At 43.9% G+C, this 24,423-nt stretch overlaps 1 protein-coding gene across 1 annotated transcript in view; it reads right to left on the reverse strand.

Moving 5' to 3' along the window:
* Nucleotides 1-24,423, reverse strand: part of LOC139273031 (stonin-1-like) — a 249,855-nt gene that overhangs the window by 12,945 nt on the left and 212,487 nt on the right. Inside the window, exon 10 of the mRNA XM_070889313.1 lies at nt 1,766-1,855. Coding sequence (XP_070745414.1) covers nt 1,766-1,855 — 90 coding nt within the window. The remainder of the gene's footprint in view (nt 1-1,765; nt 1,856-24,423) is intronic.

The following is a 24,423-nucleotide window of genomic DNA, read 5'->3' on the forward strand; positions in this document are numbered from 1 at the left end:
GGAGGGCAACGGCTGTGAAGTCAGGTCGCTGATTGCATTGCGGGCAGGCACAGCAGGGGGTGGTAAAGGAACGGCGAGAGTGTGTAGAGGGAAATGACCGGGGCTCAGGAGAGGAGAGAGTTTGGGGCCCAGGAGAGTCGAGGGTCCAGAAGAGTCGAGAGCCCAGGGACAGCACAGGCCAGCCCACACTGCGATGTGTGCGTGCGCTCGGTCTGTGCAGCAGAGCTGGTCTCCAGTCATCTTGGATAACTCTTGCCACTGGACCAAGACCTAGCTCCGTCAGGCCCGTGTGGTAGCTGGTGTGCAATGGCCACCACGTTTAAAAAAAATCCACGCACAGGCATCTTCCACCCTTCAACATGTAGGTCGGGATCTGGAATATTAGGTCCTTCATTGAAACACCTGTGAACTCATCCCTTTTTGGCGTGGAAGCAAGTTATCTTCGCTGCGAGGGACTGCCTATGATGATGATGTGACAGACAGGAATGTTGTTCAAAGGGCTCAAAAGAAAGTAAAGACAAACAGGAATCAAGAATAAAGGATTGTTTGACATTTGGTCTTTGTTATCCTAAAGGAAGTAAAGAAAGTTGTTAAAATGATAGATGAGACAAAGATGATGAAACTGAGAAAGGGATAGATGCAATGTAGATTGAGCCAATGCCCCTCCCCAATGCTGATGGGGAGAGGAGTTCAAAGAATACACATACGGCAGACAGGAAGGGAGTGAATAGAAACATTTCATATTCTATTCTGGAACCACCTCAAACCCCCCAGCTTGCTTCATCCATCTGGAGCTTCAAAAGCCCCATTAAGATCTACTTTTTCAACCAAATCTTTGGATACGTTCCATAATTTCTCTTCTGCTTGGGTCTGACTCCCAACTGTGAAGTACTTTGTTTTGCTACATTAACAGGACTAAATAAGTATAAGTTGTTGCAGTAGTAAATGCTTTGGAAGACCTTTTTGACAGGGGGAGGAGGTAAAGAATCTTCAATTGCCTTTGAGGAATGTGTCAAATTCATCCCAAAATGGAGGGCAAAAATCAAAAGCCAAGTAGGACTTGTTCATTTTGAAACCTAAAGCTTCAAGCCTTTAAAACAAAAATAATCACACTGACACAAAGAGCACCAATTGCACACACAAGACTCTGAACTGCCGATCTACATTCTTGAAATTCTATTGTTTTCTAGATGAACTGTAATCATTTTTCAGTGTTATGGTTCTTAAAGTCAATCAAGACAGACGTTAGAGCTGTTAAATGGATGTTAAACGAATCACAAATATAGCACGAGTCTAGTTATAAACTGTATGCTACTGTAATTGAAAAGATAGTGAGTTCCAATTATACATGATTATATTTCATCTTTTTCTGATGCTACTTCATCATCTAATATCCCCATTTCACTTTTTCTTTTCCTCTTGAGCTATAATATATTTATGGTCAAGTGGACAGCCAAACATACACCCTGCTTACAAGGTTCCTCCATCTGTTCTGACAGGTAAAAGGTCAGCCAGATATATATTTCCTTCCAATTTTATCTCTTGCCATGTGGGTAAATCCCTAGTTTCTTTTTCCAGCTTCCCTTACCAAAAGTACTAGAATTGGGAATTTGTTAAAACCAAGCAACAAACCCTGTGACCATTACTTCATGAAGATATACCTTTGTCTTTGAACCATTACTTTTAAAATAAAAACACACTGGCTTTAAAAGAAAAATATCTAAATACATATTTTTTTTGAACTTAATAATGCAAATGCACTTACCTTGTCATACTGGCAAACAATCACATTTTCTGTATCAAACAGATCAGGCACCTCCTGTTCACTTACATCATCTCCTGAATTCAAAGGATCCTATAAAATACATTGTATGCAAATTAATTTATCCTCCATTAATGACCAATAACATTTCTGCAAGCTTTATTTAAAATTTAAAAACTTAGTGATGGACTAAAGCCCATAGATCACAACCAAGATTGTAAAGAACAAAAAGGAAAGGATTGCATTAGTATAGTGCCTTTCACAACCTCAGAACATATCCCAAAATACTTTACAGCCAATGAAATACTGTGAAGTGTAGTCACTATTGTAATGTAGGGAAGGAAGAAAGGACAAGGTAAAACAGAACCTGCTTAGGTGATGCTTTTTGTTCCCCTCTACTAATCACAATCCTACATCTGAAGCAGTCTAGCCCAAGGACATCATCATCACAAACTTTTCTACTGCAACCTACCCTTGAGACACGAAAGAAGAAATTCTCTCCAGATGATCTAGCCAAAAAGTGGTGTGCTTCACCAAAATGGGAAGTTTCAAGAACAAATACTAGTCAATCTGATATTCAAATTCTGGCTTCTTAATCAAGGGACCAACATCCCATTACTGGTACAATAAACAATACCCCTCCCTTGTTACTTTTAGCCTCCTCTGTTTTTGCAACAGTTGCTATCACCCAATGATTTTTATACAACTAATAGCTCTATAAGAAAAACACAATCAGGAAATGCTATATCCAGAATAAATTTTAAGAAAATTACTGTTGGTGGGAGTTTTAGAATTTCATTGGCCTTTAACAAAGATTAATGGCCAACAGCTTTTCTACAAGCTTTTAAAATAAATGAGAAATGTAACTGAAAGATTAAGGCCCATAGAGCAGACAAGCAAGGGTGTAAAAAAAAAACACTAATATATGAAGAATAGATTAGGTTTTCAAAGCCTGAAGGTTGTAGGAGAAAGGAATGTTTGAGGGAGGTATAGAGTTCCACAATTTTGAATTCCTGAGAATTAGAGTAGGAGAGTTTGAAAAATCTTGATTTCAACATATTGAGGATGCAGGAAGAAGATTATGTAGGATAAATTATTGACAGTTTAAGAGAAACAACAGAGGCAAATTCAGAGTAATACTAACTAAAACCAACATTAAAAACTGACTGCAAAAGCTTCTATAGATATGTGAAGAGAAAAAGATTAGTAAAGACTAAAGTAGGTCCCTTGAAGTCAGAATCAGATGAATTTATAATGGGGAACAAGGAAATGGCAGACCATTTGAACAAATACTTTGGTTCTGTCTTCACTAAAGACACAAATAACCTCCCGAAAATACTAGGGGACCGAGGGTCGAGCGAGAAGGATGAACTGAGGGAAATCCTTATTAGTCAGGAAATGGTGTTCGGGAAATTGATGGGATTGACGGCCGATAAATCCCCAGGGCCTAATTGTCTGCATCCCAGAGTACTTAAGGAAGTGGCCCTAGAAATAGTGGATGCATTGGTGGTCATTTTCCAACATTCTATCGACTCTGGATCAGTCCCTAGTGATTGGAGGGTAGCGAATGTAACCCCACTTTTTAAAAATAGGAGGGAGAGAGAAAACAGGGAATTATAGACCGGTTAGCCTGACATCGGTAGTGGGTAAAATGTTGGAATCAATTATTAAAGACATAATAGCAGCGCATTTGGAAATCAGTGGCAGGATCGGTCCAAGTCAGCATGGATTTATGAAAGGGAAATCATGCTTGACAAATCTTCTAGAATTTTTTGAGGATGTAACTAGTAGAGTGGATAAGGAAGAACCAGTGGATGTGGTGTATTTGGACTTTCAAAAGGCTTTTGACAAGGTCTCACACAAAAGATTAGTGTGCAAAATTAAGGCACATGGTATTGGGGGTAATGTATTGATGTGGATAGAGAAATGGTTGGCAGACAGGAAGCAAAGAGTGGGAATAAAGGGGTCCTTTTCAGAATGGCAGGCAGTGACTAGTGGGGTACCGCAAGGTTCAGTGCTGGGACCCCAGCTATTTACAATATATATTAATGATTTAGATGAAGGAATTGAGAGTAATATCTCCAAGTTTGCAGATGACACTAAGCTGGGTGGCAGTGTCAGCTGTGAGGAGGATGCTAAGAGGCTGCAGGGTGACTTGGACAGGTTAGGTGAGTAAGCAAATGCATGGCAGATGCAGTATAATGTAGATAAATGTGAGGTTATCCACTTTGGTGGCAAAAACAGGAAGGCAGATCATCTGAATGGTGACAGATTAGTAAATAGGGAAGGTGCAACAAGACCTGGGTGTCATGGTACATCAGTCATTGAAAGTAGGTATGCAGGTACAGCAGGCAGTTAAGAAAGCAAATGGCATGTTGGCCTTCATAGCAAGAGGATTCGAGTATAGGAGCAGGGAGGTCTTGCTGCAGTTGTACAGGGCCTTGGTGAGACCACACCTCGAGTATTGTGTGCAGTTTTGGTCTCCTAATCTAAGGAAGGACATTCTTGCTATTGAGGGAGTGCAGCGAAGGTTCACCAGACAGATTCCCGGGATGGCAGGACTGACATATGAAGAAAACTGGATCGACTAGGCTTATAGGGGTCAAGTTTTGGCCTGAGTTGCTCCTATTTTTTTGGAGCAACTAGTTTAGAATGGAGTATCTTAGAAATTGCAATTCTCGGCCTTTAGTTTGCTTCAGTTCTGGTCAGTTCGAACGGTTTCATTTTAGAGCAGATTTTTTTCCCAAAACGGGGCGTGTCCGGCCACTTACGCCCGTTTTGCAAGTTGTGGCAGCAAAAACTTACTCCAAACTAACTTAAAATGGAGTAAGTGTAGATTTTTGTACGCTCAGAAAAACCTTGCCTGCACTTAGAAATCAGGTGCAGGGAACAAAAGATGTGGGGGGAGGGGGGGAAAGAGGGGGGGTTTACAAACATTAAACACTTCACTTTTACAAATAAAGAGCCATCATCAATAATAAATGATAAATAAATCAATAAATCAATCCAAATAAATTAAAAAATTAAAAATCACTCAATAAATAAAAAATTATTTCTACTCACCTACTGCAGCACCAGGGAGAAGAGGGAGGCTGGAGAGAAGATCGGGGGGGGGGGGGAAAGAGAAGAGAAAATAGAGAGAGAGAGAGAGAGATGACGACGATGCCGGATCCCGCCGAGGACTTCTGGTGGGGCCCGCACACAGCCGATGCCAGGCCGCCGCTGCTGCCTCTTTGGGCGGGGCCTGCCCCAGCGAGATGCAGGGCAGGTGGGCCCCGCCACCGACGACGAAGCCGGGCCCCGCCGAGAACTTCGAGCGGGGCCTGCACGCAGCCGATACCGGGCTGCCGCCGACTCTTCGGGCGGGGCCTGCCCCCACAGTGAGAGGCCGGGCGGGTGGGCCCCGCCGGCGAGGTAAGGTGCATAGGCCACTCGGCCGGGGATAGAGGCGACGTCCCTTCAGCCTGGGATAGGGTCGTGGTCCCGAGACAGGACGCCGTGAGCTACCGCGCATGCGCGCAGCTGCAGGCACTGTTTTCAGCGCAGGGCTGCAGCTCCGCCCCCAGCAGCTCCTGCTGCGCAGCGCCGAGGTGGAATTAGGCCTACAGCTGTCTGAGAATCGTGAGGTAAATATTCGGCGCAATTTTTGTTCTATAAATTAGGTGGGCCTCTCCGATGTGCGCCGTTCTATTGGACGGCCGAAACTTGACCCCATATTCACTGGAATTTAGAAGAATGGGAGGGGATCTCACAGAAACATAAAAATTCTGATGGGATTGGACAGGTTAGATGCAGGAAGAATGTTCCCGATATTGGGGAAGTCCAGAACCAGGGATCATAGTCTAAGGATAAGGGGTAAGCCATATAGGACTGAGATGAGGAGAAACTTTTTCACCCAGAGAATTGTGAACCCATGGAATTCGCTACCACAGAAAATTGTTGAGTCCATTTCGTTGGATATATTCAAAAGGGAGTTAGATGTGGCCCTTATAGCTGAAAGGATCAGGGGATATAGAGAGAAGGCAGGAGTGGGGTACTGGAGTTGCATGATCAGCCATGATCATATTGAATGGTGGTGCAGGCTTGAAGGACCGAATGGCCTGTGTATGTTTCTATGTAAATGTGAGTATAATAAAAGCATAGAATTTTATAAAGTAGCTGCTGCATTGGCAGAATGTCATTGTTTTATTACTTCTCATTTAAGCTGTAAAGTTAGGTATAAATAAGCCCCTGCAACAATTTGTTAGGAAGCTGGGAGGGCAAATACTTCAAAGGTCAATGATAAGAGATTAAAAGAGGCTAAAATCATGGGAAATAGCCCATTGGTATCAGGACAGTCAAACTCTGGCCCACAAGGCCATTAAAAGCACAACAATCTCAAGGTTTAAATGAAGGTCTCTTTCTCTTCATGAAAAGCTCTTGAAGGTACAGAAAACAAGTCCTGTTTCCACTGTAAGGAATGCCACATAAGGAATTGGAACAGTAATGTTCCTCCATACCCATGGATGGAATCATTAACTAGAGAAAACTAGGGTATTTTTTTTTTTTAAAGTCAGCTTATTTGGCCAATAGTAATAGATCAAACCGAGCTATTCCTTTATAGCAGTCTTGTTGGGCAACTGAACTCACACCACCATACGACCACTTCCTAGCAATCTCATTGGCAAATAATAATTGTTCTATATGTTAATACTGCTTTCCAGCAATCTCAGCAACCAATAATCTATTGATAATTCTGACTGTTTCAGGTTTCTCTGATGGAGAACTGACCCTAGGTGACTAAAGATAAGTTAGGTACGGGTTTATATTCAGCAAGTTGGAGTTAATAAACTGATGACAACAACCTGTACAAATAATCCTCAATTTAAAATTTAGTCTCATAGCACTGAACAGTAATGTTGTCAGCCTCCTCCCCTTTGCCAGAAATGCCTACTAAGTGCAGATGGCCAACTTGCCTCTGGATATTTCCAGGAATCAACTGCCACTCATGTCTCATTACTGTTCTTACTGTGACATAATTAAATCGCCAATTGTAATGCAGTAGTAGAACACAAGCTGTTGATTTTTAAATATTTGGTTTGATGTACAGGGGGAGCAAAAAAGGCAAAGCAGTTACAAAAGAAATATATGTGGATAGACAACACTAGGCCCAGGGATAGAGAAAGTACTGTATAACATGGGGAGAGAGTAAAACCCAGCATCGATCACAGACCCAAGAACAACAGCAAAGGAGATGCGGTGGTAATCACAAATTCCTGCTAACAGCTGTCACGGGCAAGAACCTCTTGCTCCCATCGCTAATGGGATCAAGTTGACTACTTAATAGCTCCAAAAAAGGTCAGTGTATGAAAAAAAGCTGTTCATCCATCATCATCCAGGCACTGGATGATATCAAAGATTAATATGTTAATGTGGTTTGTTAACTGGAGAAACTGGTATGTTAAAGCACTTAGATGCTTTCAAAAGCTATCTCAAGACCAATAGGGATACATGTTTAGTGGTGGGCACCCCTGGATTTTCTCTGTGGATAGCACCATCTGTTGCTGAAGAGGTCAATCCTGACCAACTTCATTATCTTTCTATGGAAGTACACCTTGCATTTACTTATATCACATTGGATTAATGGTTTAGTGTGCAGTTACTGCCCGTCTTGTAAGAATAGATAAAATTGATTCTGTATATACAGGTTATATATAAAAATGTAAAAAGTGTAGATTATACGGAAAGGCTGCAGAGTTGAAAGAAACAAAATGAATAACTTCCCCAAGTTCATGTCTCCATGGCTTTAAAACTCACCAAACTAGAAAAAGGTGTTAACTGGAAAGCCGTTAACCTAATCAAGGAATGGCACCAGCCCTCCAGACAGACACATGTATAAGGAGAGGCCAATCAGGAATGGCCCTGGAACCAAGACCCAATCCTGAGGCTGAGAAACAATGGTCTTAAGGGGTATAATACGTCAAGCCAAAGATTGCTGGGTCTCCTCTTCTTAGCAAATGGCAAAAGAAGGACCTCCCTCTACAGACAAAGAAGCAGGCTGTGTGCTTTGCCAGAGGGAAGTAAATATACCTTTTTAATTGTAACATCATTGTATCTATTGTAATTAAGTAGGATACTAATAGACTGCTGTTGTGTTCGATAGGCTATTTGCAGGTGTGTTTGATAAATAAACTTCTTCCAAATTGATTTAAAAGAATTGGTCTTGCTGTCTATTTAATGCCAGAGACTTAGAAACCTTAGTCTCCTGAGACTCACTCCAGTAACAGACAAAAACAGCCTCTTCTAGTTTTGGCTGAGAATTCCAAGCATTTCTGACAAGAGATCAAATTTTGTTTTGACTAATAGAGGTCCCATGAAGGCATGTGAAACAGTGCTTCAATCCTGAAGACTTGCATCTCATGAAAACAACATGCACTAAATCTTCGGAAAAAAACACAACAGAGCAACATATTCACTGAGGAGCTTTGCTCATGTAAGAAGAGCAGAGTTGTCCAAATGCTGACAAGCAACTGATACAACTGTACAGAATATGTCTTTGTATAGTGTGCAAAAAGAAAATTATATGAGCAAGGTTACAGAAATTAAAATATATAGGAAAAATTCTTCTGATTCTCCTCTTAATGGGCCCAAGTTTCGGGACACGCCTAAAACGGCGCAGCCCGGACCTGGACGCCCGTTTTTCACGCCAGAAAGTGCGCCTAAAAAAAATTTCCAGATTCTCCGGCTTCCTGCAGGTCTTCTGCAGCCGGGCGCAGCGCAGCATGAGCTGTTGGGGGCGGAGCCAGGTCCCTGCGCCGAAAACTGTGCCGGGACCTCTGCACATGCGCGCTACAGTGGGCGCGCATGTGCAGTAGCTCCAGGCGCCCAAAACTGTGTGGGAGGGGCCTGAAGCACGCAGCCCCTAGCCCTGGCCGAATGGCCTCACTGGGGCTGCGTGAATAAGGCTCCTCCCACACCCAGCTTGTGCTTCCTCCCGACCCGACTCCCGCTCCCCCCCCCGGCGACCCGACCTCCGCGACTCTCTCTCCCCCATTCCCCCGCGACTCTCGCTCTCCACCGCCCCCCCCCCCCCGGACCTCTCTCTCTCTCTCTCTCTCTCTCTCCCCTCCCCCCCCCCCGAACCTCCGCGACTCTCTCTCCCTCCCCTCCTTCCTTCCCTACATCCTCTCTCCTTCTCCCCCTCTCCGCCACCTCCCTTCTCCCCTCCCCCCCTTCCTCGCTGTCAGAAACACAGACACTGACAGACAGAGAGTGAGAGACACACACACAGACAGATAGAGACACTGACAGAGACACAATGGGGGGACCGTCCCAGCACGCTGTTGGAGGACTCCCGGTGCTGCAGTCAGTAAGTAGAAAATGTTTTATTTATTGATTTTTTAAAAAATTATTTTTTATTAATTTTTTTTGATTGATTTATTGGTTGATTTATTGATGTATTTTTCATTTATTATTGATGATGGCTCTTTATTTGTAAAACTGAAGTGTTTAATGTTTGTAAACTTCCCTTTAAACCCCTCCCCCCCCCATCCCCTACGCCTAATTTGTAACCTACGCCTGATTTTCTAAAGTGTAGACAAGGTTTTTTCGAACGTACAAAAATCTTCACTTACTCCATTCTAAGTTAGTATGAAGTAAGTTTTCACTGCCGAAACTTTGAAAATAGGCGTAAGTGGCCGGACATGCCCCCTTTTGAAAAAAAAATTCTGTTCCAAAGTGAAACTGTTCTAACTGACTAGAACTGGAGCAAACTAAATGCCGAGAATTTGAATTTCTAAGATACTCCGTTCTACACCAGTTGCTCCAAAAAATCAGGAGCAACTGAGGCCGAAACTTGGGCCCATTCTTTCTAAACTGCAAAACACACTTTCATTCCATCATCCTTACTTTGTTGAGTATTTGCAGATCTTTTACTTGAACTCATTAATTTTCAAGGTCCTAGACATAGAAAACTTTGGCCCAGAAATTGCGGTAAGCGGCGAAGCAAAGGTGTTCCCCGCTGGCCCCGAAAAATGCTGCCCATGAAGATCTTGGCGATCTCTGTGGCGAGAAGTTTGCCTTTTTCAACATGTAACTGAGAACAATGTAGAGTAATGGGAATCCCATAGCGCGATCTGTTGGACACCAACAAGCTGTCTAAGCAGCCAATCACAATGCAGAATTCTCAGACAGGGAAGCAGGAAGTGAAGTTGTTGCTTTTATTTAGACTTTTAAAAAATGTTAGAGAACAAATCAAAGACTGGGGCTCTCACAGTGGGAAAGGTAAACCTGAAATTAATATGAACAAACTTTTAAAAAATGTAATTTTTTTTTATAGTTTCTTAAAACTTTTAATTATTATAATGGAGAAAACTGACAAAATTAAAATTAGTCTTTCAGTGCCAAAATGTGTGTTTAGCAGTCAAATATGCTGTTAAAACCCCAGTTAAACTTAACTCAACAAGGTCTAGCTTTTAATTGAGTATTTAACAGCAATATTACAGTAGAAAAGCCCAAGTTTTCATCCGTTTGCGCTGATTTTTCCGATTACATCGATTGCCAGCTATTGGGGGGAGGGGAGGCACAGTGCAACCAATGTTGGAGCAGTGAATGACTGACTGCAACTTCAGGATTGCTGCGTTATGATGCGTATGCGCTACATCCTGAAGTTGCGGTCAGTTTCAAAGGGATAATGACAGCGAACTCTGTTTATTCGCTGTTATTACCCACCGCAAATTCCAGGCCTTGAACTACCTCAATTCTTCCCCTCCCCCTTCCCCCCACCCCACCCACCCCACCCTTACTTTCCCGAGAATCTATCTAAAACAAGAGCTTGACATCACAATCAGTACTTCCAATTTACCTTATCTTCTTTTATTCTTTGCAATCTATCTGACATCCTGCACTACGAGTTGTAGTACCTCACTTGATTTCTCATTTAAAAAAAAATATACAAATGTAAAACCAAGTGTCCAGAGCCATTTTTTGCCGGACAACACAGCATTATGCTATTCTGTAGTTTAAATTAATTGATTTACCCAAGTAAGTTCATCATTTATGGGCTTTAAAAAAAAATCAATCAGATGGGGGCCGAAATTGAGCCCAGCCCCAAATGGTTTTAAAAGTTTTGAAAAGTTTACCGGAGATAAACTCCGGATACCAGAGAAATTCACCACTTTGAATTTTTTTGGGGTCGGCACGGTATTCCAGGCGGCTGCAGGGCGGAAGTGCACTTTCAGCGGGTCGGCCGCCTCAGTCATCAGCGCAACGTGGACATGCCGTGCCTCGCTGACGCGTCACAATGTCCCTCCCCCTTTGGTTAAAGGAGAGGGCCGCTGCGAACTTTGCAGAGTTTTCAGTTAGGTCCACTAGACCACCAGCGAGAGTTTCGACCAGGCCAGTGGCCTGGCACCTAAGAGGCAGCTCAGCTGAAACCGGGGGTATAATTGTCGGCACGACCTGGCAGTTGCCCAACAATAAAAAATAATATGGCGACCGCGGCAGCGCGACCTCCCTTTTAAGGGTGGATGCACCGCCCAGCCACACACAGCTTCCCGCTGGGGAAAGCCGTCAGTGGACCGACCACTGGGGCAATTCCGCGCAGGGACGGAATGGGGTTGTCACCGGTCGGTGTGGGGTCGGCGCATGTCCGACACGGTGAGAAAACAAGCGGAGCGGAAACCCATTCCCCGCTGCTTCCGGCCCAGGGGCAATTTGGTCGGGTCAGCTGATCCATCGGCCCCGGTCGGTAAGTCCTCACTGATCCATTCCCGCCTCTTAGAGGTGGCAATGGAGCTTATGGAGCAGGGCAATTTTGGCCCCATGATCTTTTCGCAATGTTATAATTAACCCAAGTAAAAGTTATTTTTACATTGCCAAAACAGACTAGTAAAAGTTAGGAGGGGTAAAAAGTTATTGTCTAACAAGATGTGTTTAATGTATCCCAAAAAGAAAAGAACTCACTAAATATTCTGAATCATTGTCACAAATTGCAGCGAATCATTATTTCCTGCAATCAGCAAAATAAGATCTCTGGAGTTTCATCAGAGGCCAACACCTGCAGAATTTCCCCTGCTCATTTTCCCAAAGCTCCAGCTAATATTTAATTCTTCACAACACATCAGCTGTATGACCCACGCATGGTGGTTCATATTATATCATCCATTTAGCAAATAGGTAGCTGGGGAGGTGGAGCAAGTATAAACATTTAATTATAAAATAACTGGAAGATCTAATAAAATTATACAGATTATGTAGTCAGAGAGCCGATGGGGAACCAAAACCTCTCAACAGCCAAGACTTTCAAATAAGATCAAGATGGCCTGGATGATTGTAAGTACTGTATTGATTTTTGGCAAAGTGAAAAGTGACATTTGGGGCTACGAATGCTTTTTAATTTCCTGCCTGCATAAAAAAATACATTTTTCTGAATTAGCAGTTTTGTGTTACCAGATATATATAGCATTAACCATCAGGTAACAACCCAGTCATTATTGCATATGGATTCATAAATTCACACATGAAGCTTCAAAGGTCTGTCTATACTGTGGCATTGACTGTATCAGAACTACTAACCAATTTAAATGAAGGGATGTAACTAACCCTCTTAATTTAAACCAACCTCTACTGCTGTTACAGATGCTGAATTAGTATACATCACATCTGTAAAGTCTGCTTGCATCACCTTCAAATGTACCTCAGAAGTTGACAATACAGTGCCAGCATAAACTCCAATTTATCCTCATAACTTGCAACAAAAAGATAATCAGCGTCTGCACTAGAACAAAAACTATTGTCATGTATATACATGCTGTTTGTAGCCACCAGATGGCGTCACTGTTGGAGGCCACTGAGCAGCACTTAAACACTCAAAGTGCGTCTTCATGGCACCGGAGGTCGAATTCCTCGGGAGGAAAATCGCTGCTGATGGCATCAGATACACGGACGAGAAAACCAAAGCCATCAGGAATGCACCCAAGCCGCAGAACGTGACAGAGCTGCGTTCGTTCCTGGATCTACTCAACTACTTTGGTAACTTCCTACCGAAATTGAGCACATTACTTGAACCACTGCACATGCTATTGAGAAAAGGCAACAACTGGGTGTGGGGTGCATTACAAGACAGAGCTTTCGAGAAAGCCATCAATCTGCTTTGCTCGAACAAGCTGCTGGTACATTATGACCCATGTAAACGTTTAGTTTTGGTCTGTGATACATAGTCATATGGAATTGGTTGCGTATTACAACAAGCCAATGAGTTGGGGAAACTTCAACCTGTCGTGTATGCATCCAAAAGTTTGTCTAAAGCAGAAGGAGCCTACAGTATGGTAGAAAATGAAGCTTTAGCGTGTGTACGATGTTAAAATGATGCATCAACACCTGTTCGGTCTGAGGTTTGAATTAGAGACCGATCACAAGCCGCTCATTTTGTTGTTTTCCGAGAGCAAAGACATCAATAACAACACTTCATCCCGCATCCAAAGGTGGGCACTGACATTATCTGCCTATGATTACGTCATTTGCCACAGACCTGGCACATAGAATTGTGCCGATGCTTTGAGCCGGTTGCCGTTGCCCACACCAGAGGTGGAAATGCCACAACCGGCAGATTTAATGTTAATCTTGGATGCTTTTGAGAGTGAAGGTACCCCTGTCACGGCTCAACAAGTTAAGACCTGGACCAGCCAGGACCCGATATTATCGATGGTAAAGGTTCTGCCACACCTAAACAAATGTGCGAGGAGGCCAAACCGTACATTTGTCGCAAGGACGAACTGTCTATTCAAGCAGATTGCATATAATGGGGCAATCGAGTTGTAATGCCCAAAAAAGGAGAGAGAAATTTGTACGTGAGCTACATAGCACACATCACGGCATTGTAAGGATGAAAGCCATCGCCAGGTCTCATGTATGGTGGCTGGGAATTGACTCTGAGCTAGAATCATGTGTGCATCAATGGACTTGCAATTCCTGACATGACCACTGCCACCCCCAACCAGTCAGCCATCCAGCCACCAGCTACAACAGACTCCGCACAGTCACCCAAGACCGGAATCGAACTGAGACAGTCAACCCGGGAGCGTAAAGCACCGGACCGTCTCAACCTTTGAAAGACTGTGATAAGATCTCGGGGGAGGGTATTATCATGTACATGCTGTTTGTAGCCACCAAATGGTGTCATTGTTGGAGGCCACTGAGCAGCATGCACATGATGCTGCTCTGGTATAACAGGCCAGCCATTTTGAGAGTCAGGCACTTTGGGCCGTAATAAAGCAGTAGCAAGGTTGTACCTTGTTCAGTTAAACAGTACTCAGTTTGTACCCTTATTGCATATATAACAGCTATAATGTCAAATGAGATATTCATACCATACTTTCCTTCAACCTTTTTCAAAAAAAATGGGATTGTTAATTAAAAAGCTAAGTACTTGTATATTTTTTTTAGGTTTGCACAAATAAGTCAAATCATAGAAAAAAAGAGACAAAAGAACCTGCACATTTAAGTGCCCATATGTCCAGATGTACAAGGTAAAATTAAATGTACTAAAATTGCAAGTCTAGTTTGGGCATTGAACGTTACTACGAGAGGAAAAATTGAGATGCTAAGGCAGCGTTTAGTCTTGAAGTAAAAAAAAATCAGGCGATACAAAATCTTGCTTCCATGTAATGAAAATGTTTATAAGATACAGATAAGTGATAAAAACAAGTTGTAATACAATCATGTAATAGGAAGCAATCTAGTGACTTTTTTTGCCACTATGCCACATTACTTCCTGGGCTTTAACAAAAACACTCAGATCCGTAAAGGGTTGCCAATGTGATAATGATTTCTGAAAGTAGCACAGTGGATGTTGAGATTTGCAAACAGGAGAGTAAGATGGTAATCTGTTAAGATATACCAACCAAACTACATGGATGTAGAATTGTCACCACTATTTGTGATTTTTAAGTTTTCTGTTAATTTTAATTCAGCAGGTATGGTTTTACATTAAACTTTAGGGTACCAAAAACCTGGAACTGCTTGTCCTTCCTGCTAAAGACTAATATATGGGTAATTTCATTTTGTGATACTTAGTGACTTGTATTACATTTTATAATTTTCAGATGCTTCTGGAACTCAAATCAAGATAGATTAGAGTTCAAGAGGGATACTAAAATCTCTTAAATTATTTTTGTCAGTTGCTCAGGCAGCAATAGAGATGTTACAATTGACCTCATCTCTCCTAGTTTGAAGGGATGAAAGTTCCCACTCCTTATGCACATTCAGTAAATCTTGTTGTTCGTGTGCATACATGGGGTACAGCAAATGACAGGACTAGGACATCTGTGGTATCCTTCCACAGTCAAATAGCCTGTTGGTACTCATAGTAAAGATTTAAACGTGAATGATAACTACTTAGTCATGCACCCACGTAACTGTACTCCAGTGAGGAGTCTATGCCTTCTGAGCAGGAGAGGGAGATAAAGCTAGCATAGAAAACTGGGGAAAGAAAGGAGAGAAAAATTTCCCACTAAAATGCCAATCAACAAAATGTTCTATGGGGTTTGTTGTTTTGTGTGATCCTCGTTTTGTATACAAAAGCCACTTTCATATTGAAGCTTGTTTACGTCAGATTCTGGGGGAATGGTGGCCACAAGAGCTAGATGTTTACAAGAATGTGCTTCTTAAAAACATTTCCATGGCTTTAATTTTATCCTTGGTCACATTTGCTACTACTGAGTTCTGCAAAATATTCATGATAATTTTTATTTTGCAGCAGGAGGACAGATATGGGTTGCGAAATTTGGCACCTTAGTGCTGGCAGTTAAGGCCGGTTTAGAAAATAAAATGGCGGCCACCTCGCTTCCGGGTGGGATGTGCATGTTCTGGCAGTATGCAAAGTAGGCAGATTGTGATTTCCGTCAGCGTGTAATACTGATTGGCGCACAACTTGGCATTTTGGATGTCGCCGTTCCAAACAACACCCTCTCCACAACTGCACTTGCATTCAGCTGCACGGGGGATCCCCCCACCAGCACAATTTAAAGGGTTACATCCAACTTGCACGCAAGTTGATTATTTCTGCTGTACTGGCTCTTGCAGAATTTATATAAATACTGGCTTGCTGGAAGACATTTATAACGTTGTTAAAGTGTGCAGGGAGTGCTGCTGGATGTTGGCTGCTACTGGAATGCCTGACTACACCACTTGCTCCCAGTCATGGGGGCTCTACTTGCAGTTCCCCTCACACTGCAGCATGACAGGGAGATGGAGCAGAGGCTACAAAGACAAGCTGTTTGCAGAGGGAGGGGGAGGAGGGTTATCCTTACCCACCACCAGTCTTCAGGGAGCACTTTTCCTACCTGCACCTAAGCCAGGAGCAGTGTGTTCGGCAGCTCTGCTTCATCAAGGAGATGGTCACAGAACTCTGCCACTTCTTGGAACCAGACCTGCAGTCTCAGAGCAGGGCGGTGACAGCTCTGCTTGTGGCCTTCAAGATGACCACGGTCCTGAATTTTTGCGCCAGCGGTTCCTTCCAGGCTGGAACAGGCGACATAGCAAACATATCGCAGTTCGACGTCAATCACTGCATCTGGGAAGTCACAAAGGCGCTATACTCTAGTAAGGACTTCACTGTCTTCTCTCTAAACAGAGACCGGTATCCTGACAACAGTCATGATGCCTTCATCCTGCGCTAGCCCACGATGCCAGCAATCTTCCAGCCACGACGTCAAAGTTGAGGGTGGCTGTTCGATGAAAAGGGCTATCCACTCTACACCTGGCTGATGACACCCCTCCGCAACCCCATCCACTCATGGCCAGCTCCCATATAATGAAAGCCATTCTGCCATGAGGAACGTCATCGAGCAGACCATCAGGGTGCTCAAGCAACGGTTTTGCTGCCTTGACCGCTCAGGAGCTCTCCAGTACTCACTGGAGTGGGTGTCCCAATTTGTGGTGGTCTGCTGCATCCTCCACAACTTGGCCATCATGAGGGTGCAGCCCTTACCACCATAGGTTCCACGAGGAGGAGGAAGAAGAAAGGAGGTGGCAGCCTGAAAATTCCCGTTCTGGACAGGTTGTCTGTGAGCACATCAGACGGTTTCCCGGAATGAAATCCCAGATCCCCGTTCCTCAACACTTCCCCGCCTTACCTTCCTTCTGTTACAGAACATCACAGCGTCCTCTTGGGCATAATGCTGAAATGAAAGCTAGCACAAACAAACATTCAAAATGATTAATACCTATATTACATTACAACATCAACTAATCACCCTTGTGCATTCCCTTAGTGTCTGTCTTTCGTGTGCCTTTGCCTATTCTAGTGCTCCTTCGAAGTGTCACCCCAGTGGCTGCAGAATGGGTGGTGAAAGGCTGCTGACTTTCCATGGCGGACATCACAGATGGCCTTGCACGATGACCTTGAGCAGCTCTGGGCTTAGAAGGTCTGGCTATAGACTGCACCGCCTCGACATGAGCGGCAGCAGTCTGAGCTGGCTGGCTGACAGGCAACTGCAGTGGCACTGGTGGACTGGATGAATACCGTCATCCTGAGAGAGGTCAGCAGGTTTGAGCTCAACAGAGCCACTGCCACTCCTGTTGGGTGGCGACTTAGCATTCCTAGCCATCTGTTGCAGGACAGATTGCTGCATTGCTGTGACACCCTGAAAGCTCCTTTCCACACTCGTAAACTCAGCCACCATGGCAGCAAGCTGAGCCTGCATGACAGAAGTCCGAGCTTCCACTGCAACACTCGGACGTTGGCCTGCTTCCGCATGTGCTGCAATGGAAGCTGCGACATTGCCCATCACGCCCAGCATCATGGTTAGGTTCACAAGTGCTCTAATGGAGTTGCCCATCATTTCCATCCTGGAAATCATTGGTTTCAAGCTCTGCACAAAGATTGGAGCTGGACTCCAACATGCACCTTGACAGTGATAAGAGACTCTCTGGTAAGCCTGCCATTGCACCAAGCATTTCTGTGTACATGCCCATCACCCTTCAAAGTCCTCATCTGATTTCTCTGCAGCATAACTCATGTGTGACCTCACCTTATGGGTAGTTGGCACCTGTGCTACCCTTTTGTTCTGCCCTGGCTGCAGGCCACTTGTGCCCGTTGACTCACCACGTGCAGATCCCGCCTCTATACTATCCTCAAGTTCACGCAGTGCCATTTTCTGAGCTGGTGCCTGGCAGTGTCAGATCGAGTGATGTTGTCTCTTCTTCTCGATCACTCTCTTCCTCTACCTCTTCCTGCACAAGCTGAGCTGGTGGCATTTCTTGGATGTCTGAAAAGAGAAAGGCACAAGAATCGGGTTGTGGGGAGGAAGGAAAAACAAGACGTGCATGCTTACACCATCAGCTGCTTGAAAGTTAGAACAGATTGTGGGTTGAGAGGGAAGTGGGATGCGAGAAGAAGGATTAGGTATGAGCATACCTTCATCATCAATGATTTCAACCTCACCAATCGCCACGGCCTCAATGATGGCCCCTCCAATTATGTCCAGAACCGTCTCCTCCAGCTGGGTCAGGTTCTTGCAGCTGTGCTTGCCCCACACCTGTTAAGCTCCTGTTGGCGCCGGGTATGCATCACCTTGGCCTGCGAGAGAAAGGGAAGTGTGTCAGTTGTATGGTGATGTGCCCATCATGGTTGAATAGCTGGCATTGTGTGCAAGGTGGGAGATGTGGGTATGAGGCTTGCAGCAGTGCTAAATATGAAGGTAAGGTGAAGCTATGATTGTGAGGTATGAGTAGTGATTGATAAAGCTTGTTGGTAAGTGAATAACGGGCCCAAGTTTCAACTGTTGGTTAGAACATCGCACCTCCGAGAGATACGCCGGGATGGTAGAATTAAAATTGCGCCTAAAAAGTACCTTGGTATTCTGGACGGTCTGCAGGCCTCCAATCCACTTGGCACGGCGCAACAGATCCAGCAGGGGGGCAGAGCTACAACCCTGCACCGAAAAGATTGCCGGCAGTTGAGCGCGTGCACAGTGGAGTCTGCGCGCGTGCACAGTAGCTCCTGGCCCTCCCAGCACGTCCCGTCTCTGGGTGACCCTATCCCTGGCCAAAGGGACGACGCGATGTTCGCCTTCCCTAGCCCGGGTCGAGTGGCCTGCCACACAGGCCGGCCGCTGCCTTCCCACGCATCTGACTACTTGAAAATGTAATCAGACAGGCAGGCAGGGCTGCGTGTGCTGCTGGAGGTCTCCCAGTGCTCCCGAACGAATAGGTGCTGCAGATGAGGTAGGAACTTTAAATTTTTTATTAATTGATTGATTTATCATTTATTATTGATGATGGTTCTTTATTTATTTTTTTTTAAAGTGAAGGTGTTTAGTGCTCTCTCTTCCCTTCCCCTGCTCCCCCGCCTCCCCCCCATCTCTGGCTAGCTGCACTGATTTCTTAACTCTACATAAGGTTTTTCTGAGCATACAAAAGTAGACACTTACTCCGTTCTAAGTTAGTTTGAAGTAACTTTTCACAGTCTAAACTTGAAAAACAGGTGTAAGTGGCTGAACATGCCCCCTTTTGAAAAAAAAATGAACTAAAACGAAATTAAACTAACTCACTGAAACTGGAGCAAACTAAATGTGGAGGATACTCCAAAAAAAAAATAGTTGCTCCAAAAAAAGGAGCAAATCCAGTTGAAACTTGGGCCTCCTCAAGGTGCCCTTTTTCTGTCCTGTTGTGAACTTGCGAACTGCCCCTTTGCATTGCTCCAATCAGAATGAGGTACTTTTTTCACAAAGCACCACCTCTTTAAGAAGTTCAGACAGTGTTTCACTCTGCAGACAACCTTTAAATACAGAGCAAACTTCCCACAATATTGGGCCTCCTGCGGAGTGCTGAGTCAACCCGCAGTGCATTCAGCACTAGGCTCAGCATTTCATTCATGTTAATGAGCAGGCAGCGATTCCCACACCCGTTTTCTGGACTTAACCAATTTAGCCCCCATGGAATCAACAAGTATAAGACCCATGTAAATTCTTTCGAGTTTACAGTTTTAATTTCAGATGAGAAATTAACTTCATCAATTTCTTTTTTTTAAAGTAGGAATAATACAATCAGGTAATCATTTAAAAAAAACAAAGTCACACATTAAGGATACACTATACCAGATGGGGCCTCGCCATCACCTAGTGAAGATAGGACATGACTCAAGAGCCAGGAGAAAAATGGTGTCCTGAAGGGTTGCAAATAAAGCCTGGAATTATTTTTTTATTTAAAAAAAAAAGTATTTGCGGTACAATACTAGTGCATACTGCATATCAGTTGCATTATCATGATAGGCAGTAGTTACTGAACCCAGCAATGTATCCAGGTTGATAAGTGCACAATAGGCAACCAAGGTCATTGAGAATGAGTTCGGAAGGCAGATCATAAGAGCATAAGAGTACAAGAAATAGGAGCAGGAGTAGACCACCTGGCCCCTCGAGCCTGCTCCGCCATTTAATAAGATCATGGCTGATCTGATCATGGACTCAGCTCCACTTCCCTGCCCGCTCCCCATAACCCTTTATTCCCTTATCGCTCAAAAATCTGTCTATCACCACCTTAAATATATTCAATGACCCAGCCTCCACAGCACTCTGGGGCAGAGAATTCCATAGATTTACAATCCTCTTGAGAGAAGAAATTCCTTCTCTTCTCAGTTTTAAATGGACGGCCCCTTATTCTGAGACTATGTCCCCTAGTTTTACTTTCCCCTATGAGTGGAAACATCCCCTCTGCATCCACCTTGTCGAGCCCCCTCATTATCTTATATGTTTCCATAAAATCACCTCTCATTCTTCCGAACTCCAATGTGTATAGGCCCAACCTACTCAACTTATCTTGATAAGTCAACGCCCTCATCTCCAGAATCAACCTCGTGAATCTTCTCTGAACAGCCTCCAAAGCAAGTATATCCTTCCTTAAATATGGAGACCAAAACTGTACGCAGTACTCCAGGTGTGGCCTCACCAATACCCTGTACAGCTGTAGCAGGACATCTGTTTTTATACTCTATCCCCCTTGCAATAAAGGCCAACATTCCATTTGCCTTCCTGATTACTTGCTGTACCTGCATACTAATTTTTTGTGTTGCATGCACAAGGACCCCCAGGTCCCTTTGTACTGCAGCACTTTGCAATTTTTCTCCATTTAAATTATAATTTGCTTTTCTATTTTTTCTGCCAAAGTGGATAAATTCACATTTTCCCACATTATACTTCATCTGCCAAATTTTTGCCTACTCACTTAGCCTGTCTATATCCCTTTGCAGATTTTTTGTGTCCTCCTTACAATTTGATTTCCCACCCATCTTTGTATCATCAGCAAACTTGGCTACGTTACACTCAGTCCCTTTATCCTTGCCATTAATATAGATTGTAAATAGTTGAGGACCCAGCACCAATCCCTGCGGCACCCCACTCGTTATGGTTTGCCAATCGGAAAATGATCCATTTATCCCGACTCTCTGTTTTCTGTTAGTTAGTCAATCCTCTATCCATGCTAATATATTACCCCCAACCCCGTGAACTTTTATCTTGTGTAGTAACCTTTTATGTGGCATCTTATCGAATGCCTTCCGGAAATCCAAATACACCACATTCACTGGTTCCCCCTTATCCACCCTGCTCGTTACACCTCAAAGAACTCCAGCAAATTTGTCAAACATGATTTCCCTTTCATAAAGCCATGCTGACTCTGCTTGATTGAATTATGCTTTTCCAAATGTCCCACTAGTGCTTCCTTAATAATAGACTCCAGAATTTTCCCAACGACAGATGTTAGGCTAACTGGTCTGAAGTTTCTTGCTTTTTGTTTGCCTCCTTTTTAAAAAAAAATAGGGGTGTTACATTTGCAGTTTTCCAATCCACTGGGACCACCCCAGAATCCAGGGAATTTTGGTAGACTACAACCAATGCATCCACTATCTCTGCAGCCACTTCTTTTAAGACCCTAGCATGTAAGCCTTCAGGTCCAGGGGACTTGTCTGCCTTTAGTCCCATTATTTTACCGAGTACTACTTCATTAGTGATAGTGATTGTATTAAGTTCCCCTCCCTCCCCATAGCCCCTTGATTATCCACTACTGGGATGTTTTTAGTGTCTTCTACCAAGAAGACCGATACAAATTATTTGTTCAACGTCTTTGCCAGTTCCCTGTTCCCCATTATTAATTCCCCAGTTTCTTCCTCTAGAGGATCAACATTTACTTTAGCCACTCTTTTCCTTTCTATGTACCTGTTGAACCTCTTACTATCTGTTTTTATATTTCGTGCTAGTTTACTTTCATAATCTATCTTCCCTCGCTATCATTGTTTTAGTCATTCTTTGCTGGCTTTTAAAAGTTTCCCAATCCTCTAACCTCCCAACAGTCTTGGCCACATTGTATGCCTTTGTTTTCAATTTGATATCATCCCTTATTTCCTTAGTTAGTCACGGATGGTTATCCCTTCTCTTACAGTCTTTCCTTCTCATTGGGATATATTTTTGTTGCAAGTTATGAAATATCTCCTTAAATGTCTGCCACTGCTCATCAACCGTCCCATACTTTAATCTATTTTCCCAGTCCACTTTAACTAACTCAGCCTTCATACCCTTGTAGTCTCTTTTATTTAAGCTTAGGACACTGGTTTGAGATCCAACTTTCTCACCCTCCAACTGAATTTGAAATTCAACCATGTTATGGTCATTCATTCCTAAAGGATCCTTTACTACGAGATCATTTATTAATCCTGTCTCATTATACAGTACCAGATCTAAAAGAGGCGCTCCCCGTTGGTTCCACAACGTACTGTTCAAGGAAACTATCCCAGATATACTCTATGAACTCTTCCTCAAGGCTACCTTGGCCAATTTGCTTTGTTCAATCAATATGAAGGTTAAAATCTCCCATGATTATTGACATTCCTTTATTACAAGCCTCTATTATTTCTTGATTTATTCGCCATCCAACAGTGTGGCTACAGTGAGGAGGCCTATAGACTACCAGCAATTTTTTCTCATTATTCCTTATCTCCATCCAAACTGATTCAACATCCTGATCTTCTGAGCCAATATCGTTTCTCACTAATGCACTGATCTCATCCTTTATTAACAGTGTTACCCCACCTCCTCTTCCTTTTTGTCTGTCCTTCCGAATTGTCAAATACCTCTGAATATTTAGTTCCCAGTCCTGGTCACCTTGCAACCACGTCTCTGTAATGGCCATCAGATCATACCCATGTCTTTCTATTTGTGCCGTCAACTCATCTATTTTGTTACGAATGCTACATGCATTCAGATAAAGAGCTTTAAAAAAATTTTTTAAAAACCATTTTTTCCTGCTTTGACCCCACTTTCTGATTCACCTTTATGGTTATACATTCCGTCCCTTCCTGGCATGCTCTGGTTTTCATTTCCCCCAGTGCTACCCTGCTCTATTGCCTTCATCATGTCCTTCTCAAGAGATTCTAGCCTGGATTGGATCGACCCGATTTTCCAGTATAAAAATCAGCCATACACAATAGAGAAAGTGGGTGCAAAAGCAAAATACTGCGGATGCTGGAATCTGAAATAAGCACAGAAAATGCTGGAAATAGAAACATAGAAAATAGGTGCAGAAGTAGGCCATTCTGCCCTTCGAGCCTGCACCGCCATTCAATGAGTTCATGGCCGAACATGTAACTTCAGTACCCCATTCCTGCTTTCTCGCCATACCCCTTGATCCCCCTAGTAGTAAGGACTGCATCTAACTCTCAGCAGGTCAGGCAGCATCTGTTGAGAGAAACAAAATTAACGTTTCGTGTCAAATGACCCCTTCATCAGAACTGGTGAATGTTCAAAAGAACAGATTCTTAAGGAGCACTGAAAGGGGGAAGGGAGGAAAGAACAAAAGGAAGAGTGGGAGTTTAGCAGAGAATTAGTGACAGGCAACCGGAAGCTCAGGGTGACGCTTACGGACTGAACAGAGGTGTCCCGCGAAGCGGTCATCGAATCTGTGTTTGGTCTCCCCAATGTAGAGACGACCACATTGTGAGCAGCAAATACAGTATACTAAATTGAAAGAAGCACAAGTAAATCGATGTTTCACTTGGAAGGAGTATTTGGGGCCCTGGACAGTGGGAAAGGAGGAGGTAAAAGGGTAGGTGTTGCCTCTTCTGCGCTTGCACAGGAAGGTGCCATGCAAAGGAGAGGGGGTGCTGGGGTGACTGTGGAATGGACCAGGGTGTCGCAGAGAGTGCGGTCCCTTCGGAATGCTGGTGGGGGGGGGCTGGAGATGTGATTGGTGGTGCGATCATGCGGGAGATGGCGTAAATGGCGGAGGATGATCCGTTGAATGTGGAGGCTGGTGGGGTGAAAGGTGAGGACAAGAGGAACCCTGTCATGGTTCTGAGAGGGAGGGGAAGGGGTGAAAGCAGAGGTGCGGGAAATAGAACGGATACGGTCGAGGGCCATGTTAACCACAGCAGGGGGGAATCCTCGGTTGAGGAAAACGGAAGACATATCAGAGGCACTAGTGTGGAAGATGGCGTCGTCAGAACCGATGCAACGGAGACGAAGAAACTGGGAGAATGGAATGGAGTCCTTACAGGATGTGGCTGTGACGAAGTGTTGTCCAAGTAGCTGTGGGAGTCAGTGGGCTTAGAAAGTGGGTGGATCTGTTACGCCAAATCTCCACTCACTCTACATCCTGTGCAATTTCCTGTGAGCAGGGAATGCTGATGTAACATG

This window comes from Pristiophorus japonicus, chromosome 9, assembly GCF_044704955.1.
Source record: "Pristiophorus japonicus isolate sPriJap1 chromosome 9, sPriJap1.hap1, whole genome shotgun sequence".
Classification (NCBI taxonomy): domain Eukaryota; kingdom Metazoa; phylum Chordata; class Chondrichthyes; family Pristiophoridae; genus Pristiophorus; species Pristiophorus japonicus.